The 13,603-nt window shown below is 36.9% G+C and overlaps 1 protein-coding gene across 20 annotated transcripts in view; it reads right to left on the bottom strand.

Annotated features, from left to right (window-relative positions):
• CLASP2 (cytoplasmic linker associated protein 2) overlaps positions 1–13,603 on the bottom strand; it is a 183,856-nt gene that overhangs the window by 129,388 nt on the left and 40,865 nt on the right. For 12 of the 20 annotated variants that reach the window (XM_060307485.1, XM_060307486.1, XM_060307489.1 and 9 more), the window contains one exon: positions 950–1,096. In XM_060307485.1, coding sequence (XP_060163468.1) covers positions 950–1,096 — 147 coding nt within the window. Of the gene's footprint in view, positions 1–949; positions 1,097–1,481; positions 1,676–13,603 lie in introns of those variants that run through there. The other 8 variants (XM_060307494.1, XM_060307497.1, XM_060307499.1 and 5 more) reach the window with 1 other exon arrangement.

The raw sequence follows: 13,603 nt of genomic DNA, 5'->3' as shown, positions 1-13,603 counted from the left end.
CTTAGAGAACCTGGTCAAAATATAGTTTATTTTTCTTTCCTTTTTGCTTTTACTAAAAGAACTACAGACAGAGAAAAAACAAAATCCTGAAGACCATGACTTTCCCACCAGCTATCATAAACAAGGAAAAATCTGTTTTCCCAAATTATAACTAACACACAAATTTATTAACAAAAAAGGGAAAGAAAGGAACTACTGTCTTGTTAGTATTAAATATTTACCCTTTTTCTTATAGGATTCATTTTACCATAAAAACTTGGCAAAACTAGCACCTGAAAAGGACTCACAACTTTCTAATTAGTATACGAAAAAATACTCATTAAAAATTCAAAGATTAGACAATATGCTAGAAATAGTTTTAAAATGATCAAAGAATGTACTATTTTCTGTATAACTGCATAAAACCTGTTTTTTCCTATTTATTATTATCTAATCCAGAAAATATTTTTGAGGCAATTTTACTTGACCACCACCCATTTCCTATTGTGACAAACTATTCAATACCCAGTATCTTCAAACATTTTTCCAATGTTAGAGTATTTAAGACTCATGCCCTAGATGAATATATAACATTACATATATCAATATTTCTTTAACAACTAAAGCATCTGAAAATAGCCAAATTCTGTAAAACCTTTCTCCTTAAAAACAAAAAACAAAACAAAACCCAAACCCAAAAAATTCCCTTAAATATCTTTTCATGGCTTCTGAAAAATAAATACTCTCAAGAAAACACAAACTCATATATGTTCTGACAGGAAATATCAAAATACAATATCTTAAACATTTTCAAAAAGGCAGCACATTCTTCTGTGTGTTGCAACAGACTCTCCAGACCTGCAATCCTGCTGCAGTCATGAATAAACATATGCCTCTAAAGTTCTAAGTATGTGTGGCCATATCAAGGGCATGAGGCATGCACATCAGATTTGAAATGGATTTACATTACCTCCAACCTTAGGGCCACCTGCTGAACCAGGCTTCCTTGCACTGTTGACAGGATTTCCGGATGTTTTAGGTGCAGGAACCTTGAAGGCTGAAGCAGCTGATGATGGCCTATTTCCATCCACTGATTCTTCATCATCAAAGCTTTTATCTGCACAAATCATTAGAAAAATGTATTTTAAGAGAACTAAGCTTTGCTCAGTTTTCCATAAGACTCAAAATCAAATAAAGCTATATATAAAGCCATTAATTTCTATGATATATAATATAAAATAAAGCTCCTTTGAATAAGCATTTATATATTGACTAACACTATATAAAATAATCCAGTATAATTTAAAATCAGTCTGCAATATTATATTTCCTACCTATATATATTAAGTCAAAACATAAAACCGAATACATTAACTCTAAGAACAGTAAAAAGCATTTTTCATTTCTCTGCTACTCATATAAGCATTTTCCGCCAGCTCCTCCCATACTGCATCTTCCAGCACACCCTGCCTTATTCCTTATACCCAGATTCTGCAACTTACAATCACAGATCCGTTTGCAAATCAGTCGCCTCATTCCTCTGAAAGCTCTTAATTTTCCTCACCCTAGGATGCTCTGAATAGTTCACATGGCCAAATACAATAGATTTGATACTAATCAAAGATTCTATCAAAAACAGACAGCAACAACCACAGAACCACCACTGAGGTTTGTGCCGGCATTTTTCTTTCTCTTCCCTGCCCTAGGTGCTGTAACAGCCAATCAGCTACAAGGTGACATCATCTTATGGCAGCTACTGCCAGATGAAAGGTAAAAATTCTCCATGTCTTTTAAAAAATCCTCCATGTAGTTGCAATCCTTAGTCTATATCAAAATTTCAAGGGCATTCAATACTAAAGGTTTATAAACCTACATTTGTTTTCTCCTATTTAATTCACATGAAAATTTATACAAATAGAAAATGTTTTCTGCAATATTCAATCTGCTGGAGTGCTTATTATTGCATCAGTAAAAATACGGAGTATCACAGTGCTCATTACTGGCATAATTAACTATGTAATCTTACAATTTGCTGTTTATTTAGGCCACAGAAACCAAACTGAACAATTTGTTCTCATAAATGATTCTAAAATACTCTACAAAGCTCCTTTTGGAATATTTATGAATAACCACACAAGTATAATCTCCTTATATAAAATGAACCCACCCACCCCCACCCCACCCTCCAAATCACAAGATGTATGCATTTTACTCGTCCAAGAAGATGGTTTTCTCTAGGACCCTGCACAAACCAACCACGACAAACAAGATGGGCGAGGCAGAGAAGGAGCTTTACAACAGGCTTCACAACAACGTGCCAGAATCTCTTCCTTTCAGTCTGCATCCCTTACCTATGCAAACACCCAAATCCAGCAGAATAAAATCATCCCTACAAAGGACTGCAAGTCCAACTATTGAATATATTTTAAAATATATATACCAGACAAGTAAGACTGTTTTATTTATTGGAAAAAAGAATCAAATAGATACCCATTAAATTTACTATTCAGTAGACACCCATAAACCACATTCCATTTCAGCAAGTGTTTTTCTTAAATAGCACAACTTGTAGGAAAAAAGTATCTTCTAGTTAAAAAAAAAAAAATATATATATATATATATTTTAGCATAATGCTATTGGGGAGCCAGTTTGGATCAATTAAAACCTATGCTCTATAGAGACTGCTCTGTTAAAAAAAACTAATACAATCCCAAATAAGCTTTTATTTGCCACTACCATATTGAAACAAAAAAATGTAGCTAAGAGGGACAGAGTATATACACAAATCTACAGAGAGAGAGAGGTACTAAAACTTGAGTAGCCAGAAGTTCCCATGGAAACAGTGTTCTCTGTTCCCACACACACACACAAGAATTAAAATGAGTAAATATCTCTACTGCTTAAAAATAACTCAACATTCTTAAACTCTTAGGAAATTAATTTTTACCTTTTTATCAAAACAAGGTAGAGAAAAGTATATAAATTAAAGTACGCAGCTCAATTAATTTTCACAAAAGGAATATGCCAGTGTAACCAGTCTCCAGACCAACAGATCACTATCAGCATCCTGTAAGCACCCTCACTGACCCCCGCAAAAGTCACTATTTCCTACCAAAGCTAACTAGTCTTGACTTGTAACACCACAGTCGGTTTTGCCCATTTTTGATCTTTATATAAAAGGAATCATATAATAGGTACTCTAGTACCTAGCTACTTTTCACTCAATATAATATTTGGAAGATGCATTTTCATTGCTTATAGTTTTATAGTGCATGAATGTGCCACAAGTTATTAATATCCATTCTACTGTTGATGGACATATGAGCTGTGGCCAGTCTGAGATTATTATAAAATAGTGCTCCAAAGAGGTAAGCAAACAAAGTTAAAGGGTTCTAAGGCTTTTAGTATTAATATGGAAGTAGTAAACACAGTAATTTATTTTAGGCTGTATAAAGTCAAAGATGCGTATTGTAACTTCTAGGGCAGTGGTACTCAAAATGTGGTCCCAGATCATCATCTGGCAATTTGTTAGAAATGCAAATTATCAGGCCCCAACTCAAATCTACTGAATCAGAAATTCTGGAGATGGGGACCCTGCAATCTGTGTATTAACAAGTCCTCCTAGTGATTATGATGCATGCTCAATTTTCAGAGCCATAGCCCTACGGTAGGAATACACCAACTTTTTCTATAAAGGGCCATATAGTAAATATTTTAGGCTATGCAAACCATACATATATGTAGTCTCTCTGCACAACTACTCAATTATGCTACTGTAGTGTTAAAGCAATGATACCACGACATGTAAACAAATGGGTGTGGCTGTGTTTCAATAAAATTTTATGTACAAAAACAGAAGGGCAGCTGGATTTGGCCTGCAAGCAACAGTTTGCCAAACCACTAAAGTAAGAGTAAATATATACATAAATAAACAACTAAAAGAAAAATAAAATAATAAAAAGGATTTGATTAATTGAAAAGATTCAGAAAGAGACAGAAAGATAAAAGAAGTGGATAAAAATAGAAATAAAGGGCTTCCCTGGTGGCACAGTGGTTGAGAATCTGCCTGCCAATGAAGGGGACACGGGTTCGAGCCCTGGTCTGGGAGGATCCCACATGCCACGGAGCAACCAGGCCCGTGAGCCACAACTACTGAGCCTGCACGTCTGGAGCCTGAGCTCCGCAACAAGAGAGACTGCACACCGCGATGAAGAGTGGCCCCCCTTGCCGCAACTAGAGAAAGCCCTCGCACAGAAACGAAGACCCAACACAGCCAAAATTAAAAATAAATAAATAAAAAAAAACTTAACCTGAGGTGCCAAAACTCAGGTTAAGAAAAAAAAAAAGAAATAAAAGATAAAGTGGCAAAAATAAAATCAAATACATCAGTAAGTGCCTTAAAAGTAAATGAACTAAATATTCCAAGTAAAAGACCAAGACTGAATTTTTAAAAACAGGTTGCTTAAATGAGATATACTTTACATATAAGGATCACATAAAATTTAAAAAGTAAAATGATGAGAGAGACAGACCATGGCAAACACCAACTAAAAGAAAGTTGCCATAGGTATACTAATTTCAAACAAAGCACCCTGAAGAAGCATTACTAGAGATAAAGAGAGACTTTTTAATAATGATTTAGGAGCCCAATCCAATAGGGGGAAAAAAATTAACTCTACATTTTTACGCACCCATAACTCATCTTCAAATATATAAAGCAAAAAGAAGAACTAAAAGGAAAAACAGACAAATCTACAAATACAGACGGAAATAGATTTTTACCCACTTCCCATAAGGTTATACCTTTCTTGACCATAAGCTAGATAAAAGAATTCATAAAATTAGGGGCTTCCTTGGTGGCGCAGTGGTTAAGAATCCGCCTGCCAATGCAGGGGACACAGGTTTTAGCCCTGCTCTGGGAAGATTCCACATGCCGTGGAGCTACTAAACCTGTGCATCACAACTACTGAGACTGAGCTCTAGAGCCCACGAGCCACAACTACTGAAGCCCACGCGCCTAGAGCCCGTGCTCCGCAAACAAGAGAAGCCACCGCAATGAGAAGCCCGTGCACTGCGATGAAGAGTAGCCCCCACTCGTCCCAACTAGAGGAAGCTTGCATGCAGCAACGAAGACCAACACAGCCAAAACTAAATATAAATTAAAAAAAAATAAAAGAGTTCATAAAACTAATTCATTATCACAAGCCCCCAAATTTAAAATGTTCTGTAGTTTAGTTTATATGTAGGTTATAAACATTACAGGCTTAAAAAGATTTTCTTAATAATTATAAAATATCAGAACAAATCCTATATTTCTTCATAGCACCTACCACTTCCTGAAATAATAGTTTCTTCTGAGTGAACTACAACGTGGACTGGAAGTCAGCAGGAACTTTGTCTTGTTTATACTGTAAGACCAGTACCTAGAACAATCCTGGGATAACTGTCATAGCTAACTCTTCCTCCTGCTCCCCACCTCTGTCCCCCTAGAGTTTATTCTCAACATAATGTCCTGAGTTGAACAAAGTTACATCACACTGCTGCTCAAAATCCTCCTATGACTCCATAAAAAGGCCTACCAGGACTCCAAGATCTGTGAGACCTTAGATACCACGTAGGTCTCTCTAACATCATCTCCTATTCACTCTCCACCTTTCTCTCCAACCAGTCCCATCAGTCTTCTTGCTGTGACTCATATCAGGGGCTCTGCACCTGTCTGCCAAGAATGCTCCTCCCCTCCATAGCCACACTGCTTACTCACCTCCTTCATGTGTTTATTCATCTATCATTTTCTCAATTAGGTCCGCTCTGGATACTAAGATTATAAACTTTCCACCATCCTGATGCTACTGATCTATCCCTATCTCCCTGCTTTACTTCTCTCTCTAGCACTTACCATTTACATATTTTACTTATTTCATTACCTGCCTCCTCCCAAGGAAATGCATTATCTATTAGAGTGAGAACTTTGGTCTATTTTGCAGACTACCATATCTCCAACATGTAGAACAGCACTCAGAATGCATTTTTCATAGTACAGAGACATTCTGTCTCCAATAAAAGTGTTACTAGGTTATTTGAAATGAAACACCAAAGACAAACAACTATAAACACTGGATAAAATGTACATTTACAAAAGTCTTCTTAAAAACCTGGACCTAAATAGACATTTCCCCAAAGAAGATATACAGATTGCCAAAAAACACATGAAAAGATGCTCAACATCACTAATCATTAGAGAAATGCAAATCAAAACTACAATGAGGTAACACCTCACACCGGTCAGAATGGCCATCATCAAAAAATCTACAAACAATAAATGCTGGAGAGGGTGTGAAGAAAAGGGAACCCTCTTGCACTGTTGGTGAGAATGTAAATTGATACAGCCACTATGGAGAACAGAATGGAGTTCCTTAAAAAACTAAAAATAGAACTACCATACGACCCAGCAATCCCACTGCTGGGCATATACCCTGAGAAAACCGTAATTCAAAGAGTCATGTACCACAATGTTCATTGCAGCTCTCAATAGCCAGGACATGGAAGCAACCTAAGTGTCCATCAACAGATGAATGGATAAAGAATATGTGGCACATATATACAATGGAATATTACTCAGCCATAAAAAGAAACGAAATTGAGCTATTTGTAATGAGATGGATGGACCTAGAGTCTGTCATACAGAGTGAAGTAAGTCAGAAAGAGAAAGACAAATACCGTATGCTAACAAATATATATGGAATCTAAAAAAATGGTCATGAAGAACCTAGGGGCAAGACGGGAATAAAGACACAGACCTACTAGAGAATGGACTTGAGGATATGGGGAGGGAAAAGGGTAAGTTGGGACAAAGTGAGTGAGTGGCATGGACATATATACACTACCAAACGTAAAATAGATAGCCGGTGGGAAGCAGCCGCATAGCACAGGGAGATCAGCTCGGTGCTTTGTGACCACTTAGAGGGGTGGGATAGGGAGGGTTGGAGGGAGGGAGATGCAAGAGGGAAGAGATATGGGGACACATGTATATGTATAACTGATTCACTTTGTTATACAGCAGAAACTAACACACCATTGTAAAGCAATTATACTCCAATTAAGATGTCTAAAAAAAAAAAAAAAGGGCTTCCCTGGTGGTGCAGTGGTTGAGAGTCCGCCTGCTGATGCAGGGGACATGGGTTCGTGCCCCGGTCTGGGAGGATCCCACATGCCGCGGAGCGGCTGCGCCCGTGAGCCATGGCTGCTGGGCCTGCACGTCCGGAGCCTGTTGCTCCGCAGCGGGAGAGGCCACAGCGGTGAGAGGCCCGCGTACCGCAAAAAAAAAAACAAAACAAAAAAAACTCAGTAGGCTCACACTGGTAGTACTCCCAAGCAATAGCAAAAGCAAATGCAAACTTTTCCTGGAAGAAATTCTCTGGCCTCACATTATTTGCACAAATAATTTTCCAAAGATCACTTGGCATGACAGGAAACAAGACACCATGAGCAAGAATAAACAAAAAGAAATAGACAATAGGAACAGATCCTAGAATTATCAAGGTCCTAGAATTTCAAATTCAAATTTTAGAATTATTAAGCACAGGCTATAAAACACCTGTACTTGGCAGTTTTTACTAGGCAAGCTGAAAATAACTCAGGGATAAGAAAGTTATTTTCAAAATGACATAGATTTTTTTTTAAAACAACCAAACAGAACTTCTAAAAATAAAAATACAATAACTGAAATTTAAATTCAGTAGGCAGGCATAACAGTAGATTTTAGACACAGCTCAAGGGTTCATTAGTGAACCAGAAGATAAATCAGAAAAAAAATCACCCAGGATACCTATAGTAGGTGCTCCAATATTAACTGAATAAACAAAAACAAAAGATCAAGGGACTTCCCTGGCGGTCCAGCGGTTAAGACTCCAGACTTCCAATGCAGGAGGTGCAGGTTTGATCCCTGGTCAGGGAACTAAGATCCCACATGCCACGTGGCGTGCCCAAAAAAAAAAAAAAGGATCAAATACAAAAAGTAACCTATAAATCATGATTATGTTGACACTTCTCTTCTCACGCCAATGTTTCAAAATGACAATACTATGGTTTGGTGCAGAAACTGAAAAGGATGAACATATTAACAAGTACTAGAGGACATAAACTAATAAAGTGAGCAGGCTGCAGTGGTTATGTGTATGACGGAAGAGAAAGAGAGAAAAAGGAGGAGAGGAGTTGATAAGAGTAGGAGAAAGAGATGAAGATGGAGGAGGAGGATAAGACTGGGAAGAAGAGATGGTGATGGAAGGAAGAGGCAGAAATAAAGGAGGAGGAGAAGGAAGAGATGGAAATAGAGGATGAAGAAATGGAGTAGGAGAAAGGAGGAAGGGGATAAGAAAAGGGGGGGGAGGGACAGGCAAAAATTGAGGGGGGGGGGAAAGAAGCCCAAGTAGTATAAGGCTTTACCTTTTGTTCCCTTCATATAACACTTGGAAACTGCCCTCAGCAAACACTGAGCTATTACAGGCCCACAATCCCATACCTACATACCTGAAAGCCAAAAAGCTCTTAAAGTCCACCTTTACTTGTTTTGTCTTTTTAAATTCATTTGGTGGCAAAATCTGAACTGATTTGAACTCAGTTTATAGCAAAACATGATGTGAACTGACAAGAGACTATTTATTATGTGTATTTTACTCATTGTGAATTTGTATACATTTAACTGCAAAAATATTAATATGTTTGATTACAAGGTATAGCCTCAGACCCAGCTGGAGTTGTTATACAATGTATGGTGTATGGCCATATTAGTTTTCTAAAATCTGACATATTCTGAATTCCAAAACACAACTGGTCCCCACGGTTTCCGATATAAAATAGTAAATTCATATTACCATAATCAAGTCCCTTACCTTTTTTCTTTTTCCCTTCAAATGAAAGCCATATATTTAAACATTCCACTTCACTTTTATGGGTACATGTATGTGAAAATCTGAAATTTCTGCTTCTGAATTCATACAAAATATGAAAAACTGCTCCATCTTACATGGCAAACAAAAGAGCAAGCCAAAACTTTATACCATTTCTCAAGAAAAAAAGAATTCATTTGGTATTTTCTTCAGTGAACCAACCAGTTCAGTAAGAACCCATGTCACAGATTTTCATGCAAAAAATATACTCTTTCATATTAAGTAGTTTCTTATACCAAAGTTCCGCTTTTCACTTGAAGCTATATCCTTCCTTATTCTAATTAAAACAATTGAGTAAAAGGGCTTTGGATTTCTAAACTGTTTTATACACTCACATATCCAGCAATGACCATGGTCATAGCTAAATTAGCAACTGAGACTAGGAAACAATAATCCCTGTAAGCTATTGTACCATACGTGTCTCGGAAAACTCAAAAACATTTTAGTTGTCCACTCTCCACTCTGCTTTTACAATAGGATACTCTCCTTGGCTTTCCTCTGACCTCACAAGTCCCTGTAGCTCAGTATCTTCCTCCTTTACTCAACCACTAAACGTTGAACATCCTCCTTCTCTCTAAACACACTTTCTAAATGGCTTCATCCATTCTCAACAGTTTTAAATATCTTCTATATATGCTGGCAACTCTCAAATGTTTTTTTCTTCAACAAATAAATGGCAAGTGGAGAAAAAAGAGATGAACAGAGGGTTAAGAGATATATCAACTAACTGCAATGGTAAGCCTTGTTTGAATCCTAATTCACTGTCAAAAGATATTTATGAAACAATCGAGGAAATGTGAACACTGAACATTTGATACTATGGGTTAATTTTTTTAGATGTGAAAATGGTACTGTAAGTGTCTCTTAAAAAGATGTTTTACTTTATTTTATATATGAGTAGGAGTGCATGTGCGTATGTACATACAAACACATCCCACTCCAGCAGGATAGTAGGGCTCCGGCAGATAGGTAGGGATACAGATGAATAAAGATTGGCTATGTATTGATAATTTCTTGAAGCTGGATAATGGGTGGTAAGGAAGGTCTGTCATAATATATTCTCTATTTTGGGGTATGTTTGAAGTTTTTCCTTAAAAATGTATGGTAATTTGAACACTTGCCCAGAACACTTGAAAGTGTGTTTACTCTCTTGCCCAGAAGCCTCAATGGAATACAAAAAAATGATAAGCAACATCATAAGAGCAAAGAAAATGAAGCAAGGCAGAGAGTACGTGAAATCAGCACCTAAAGATAGCAACAATTTCTTATAAGATGCAAATTAAAAGGATGGAAGGCTTTTGAAGAATACCATAGCAAAGCTGCAACTTAGAATTCTCAGAAGCAGAATCAAACAGCAGAGAGAACTGATCTACCTTGTAGAATGACAGAAGTGACAGTTTCTAAGCCAGCAAGTACAGAGCTGATTAGCAAGGAACAACTGAAAACCTATGGAATGATTTCATCATTAAGCTCTTCCCACCCCCAACTCAGGGAGCTCCGTATTTTACACACAGGTGTGCACGTGCATTCTGTAAAAATGGAACCACCAGAAAAGGAAAGACAGTTTTTAGAACCATTTAAACTTTTGTTTGCCAAAATTAAAATTTAACAGAAGAACTGGAGAAGAAAGTCAAGGAAATCTCCCAGAACACAGAATAAAAGAGAAAAGCATAAATGGAAGAGAGGATACAAAACATAAAAGACACAGTGAATCAACCTAGAAAGTTCAATATCTGACGAATAATAATTCTATAAGGAGAGACTAAAACTAATGAAGGGGAGAAACTTATCAAAAAAAAAAAAAAAGATTTCCCAGGGCTAAAGAGAATCACAAGCTTTCAGAAGTAAAATAATCAAATAGTAAAAACTAAGAATGTCTTCAATTTAAACTAAAATGAAAATTTTCAGTTAAGTGATTAGAAACTGAAAATCAAAGTGCTTCAAAATAAAATAATCACCAGATTTTAAAAATATAAATTTTATTTATTTATTTAGTTAGTTAGTTATTTGGCTGCATTGGGTCTTCGTTGCTACGCATGGGGTTTCTTTAGTGCGGCGAGCTGGGGCTACTCTTCGTTGTGGTGCATGGGCTTCTCATCGCGGTGGCTTCTCCTGCTATGGAGCACGGGCTCTAGGCGCATGGGCTTCAGTAGTTGTGGCACGCAGGCTCAGTAGTTGTGGCTCACGGGCTCTAGGGCGCAGGCTCAGGAGTTGTGGCGCACAGGCTTAGTTGCTCTGCGGCATGTGGGATCTTCCCAGACCAGGGATTGAACCCGTGTCCCCTGCATTGGCAGGCAGATTCTTAACCACTGCGCCACCAAGGAAGTCCCTAATCACCAGATTTTAATATTCACATGAAGATACTGTGTTCAACAGCACAGTTAATCTTAAATAGCTAACTATTTTATTTATTAAAAATAAAGTTTATTCCATACAAAGTTTAAGAGAGGCCAAGAAATTTGATAAACTCTCTTAAAATTTCTAGGTAGATATTAACTCACTAGTTAAAAAATATTTGAAGACTTTTACCCTCCTCTTTAAAGGGGTCTTTAAAAATTTAAGACCTTCAATAGTTCAGTGAAGTAAAAAGCTAAACACAATTTAAACCGTTATTTGGTATTAATAAAAGTAAATAACATATTTCATGATAACCATGATATCAAACTAAACAATAAATGAGCCTCATAATAAGGCTTATTTAGAACTTTACAAAATGTAGTCATTTCAGGTAGTTAAAATTTCATGACAGCTACAGCTTGGTTATAACAGCTGTCAAGAACATCTACTAGGGCTTCCCTGGTGGCGCAGTGGTTGAGAGTCCGCCTGCCGATGCAGGGGACACGGGTTCGTGCCCCGGTCTGGGAAGATCCCACATGCCGCGGAGCGGCTGGGCCCGTGAGCCATGGCCGCTGAGTCTGTGCATCCGGAGCCTGTGCTCCGCAACGGGAGAGGCCACAACAGTGAGAGGCCCGCGTACCACAAAAAAAAAAAAAAAAAAAAGAACATCTACTATACATCCTATATATATACAAAGAAAAGATGTAAATCTTTTCTTGAAGATTCAGGTTCATTAGCAACATCATGTTTGAGGATAACTTGCTACTGATGTCCAACACTTTGCACCCAGATGGGTAAATGGGTCTGTATCAAGAAGATTTTCAATCTTAGTTCCCACTACTTATCTGCCTTTATTGCTGCTGAATGCCCATTTTTTTTCTCCTTTGTAATTTACTTTTTCTCCTCATAGACTCTTTTTTTCCCTTACTGCTCCTAGAAGAAAAGCTTGGCCTTTTGGCCAGTAAGTTAAAGGGTTGCTTTCTTTCAGTGACGTAAATTATCCAATCCTAGTGTATCACATAGAATATTCAAGGGTTTCAAAGAATAGAGATCTATTCAACATTAATTTCTTGCTATTGTTCCCTATCCCCCAAACCAGTAGTTATATGTCAGTTTGGAGTGGTCCCAAAAGGCTTACCTATAGAACGCCAAGGTTATGTCATCGCTTGTATGGATTTTTTAAGAGATTCAGCGTTTGGAATGATAGATTGTGTTGAAATGTTTAAAGTTTAGAAACAGTCTATTTGCAACAAAACCTTATTTCTTTCCAGCCACTCTGCAGCATAACAACAAAAGGCCAAATTCCTCTCGTGAGCTTTTGAGGCAGATTTCAGGGCTCAGAGCCACATAATAATCCTACAGGTTTTTAACTCTATCTGGTTTGACTGCCCAGAGCTACTTCACAATCATCTGACTGCCTGGTTTTATATTCTTAGGTGAGGATAAAGACAACTAAACAGAAAGGCACCTGAAAGCCACCCCTGACAACTCTTCAATCGTTAGTCATTACAGTACTTCACAAATCTGAATTTGTCCAGAAATAAAACTGTTAATAAATAAAATCTTTCATATGGCCTTGAAGTTAAGCTTATATAATATATTTAATAGATAACAGATTAATAGCCAGAACATACAGAGCAACTATAAGTAAACAACAAAGTCAAAACCAGAAAGTTGGCTAAAGATGCCAGAAAGCAATCCACAAAAAAGAAAATACAAACAACCAAACGTATGAAGATGATCAACCTTATTAGAAAGAAGAGATGTTTTTTAAAAGGGTGAGATATTTTTCACCCATCTGATAGGCAAATTTTAAAAAGATTAATAATAATGAGAACTCAAAAGAATGCAAGATAGAAGGCACTATTGGTGGGAATGTAAGTGGTAAAGCCTCTTTGGGAGGAAATTAGAGATAGCTAACACAATTTGAAATGAATAAAAACTTTGATCCAGAAATTCAACTTCCAATTATTTAAAAAAATATATATGTGCACACACACATGATTTGTACAAAGATGTTTATTTCAGAATCATTTAGAAAAGTTATATGTGATTAAGCAATCTGAAATTCCACAAAGAAATGGTTATGATATATCCATACTATGGAATACTGTGCAACAGTTCAAACAAATAAAACAGTTACACATGATGGCATAAAGAAAGATCACTATGCGATATTGAGTAGACATAGTAAATGGCAAAAATATGTTAAGAATGATGCCATTTATGTAAACATGGTCAAAAACAAAATAATTCATTTTGATACTTAATATATATGTAAGGCAGAGTAAAAGGTATAAAAAGGCTTGGAGGCGGTTCTGAGAGGATTTTTGCTTTATCT

This window comes from Globicephala melas, chromosome 11, assembly GCF_963455315.2.
Source record: "Globicephala melas chromosome 11, mGloMel1.2, whole genome shotgun sequence".
NCBI lineage: Eukaryota > Metazoa > Chordata > Mammalia > Artiodactyla > Delphinidae > Globicephala > Globicephala melas.
Note: the sequence above shows the minus strand (reverse complement) of the source record. Positions and strands in the feature narration are given on the sequence as shown.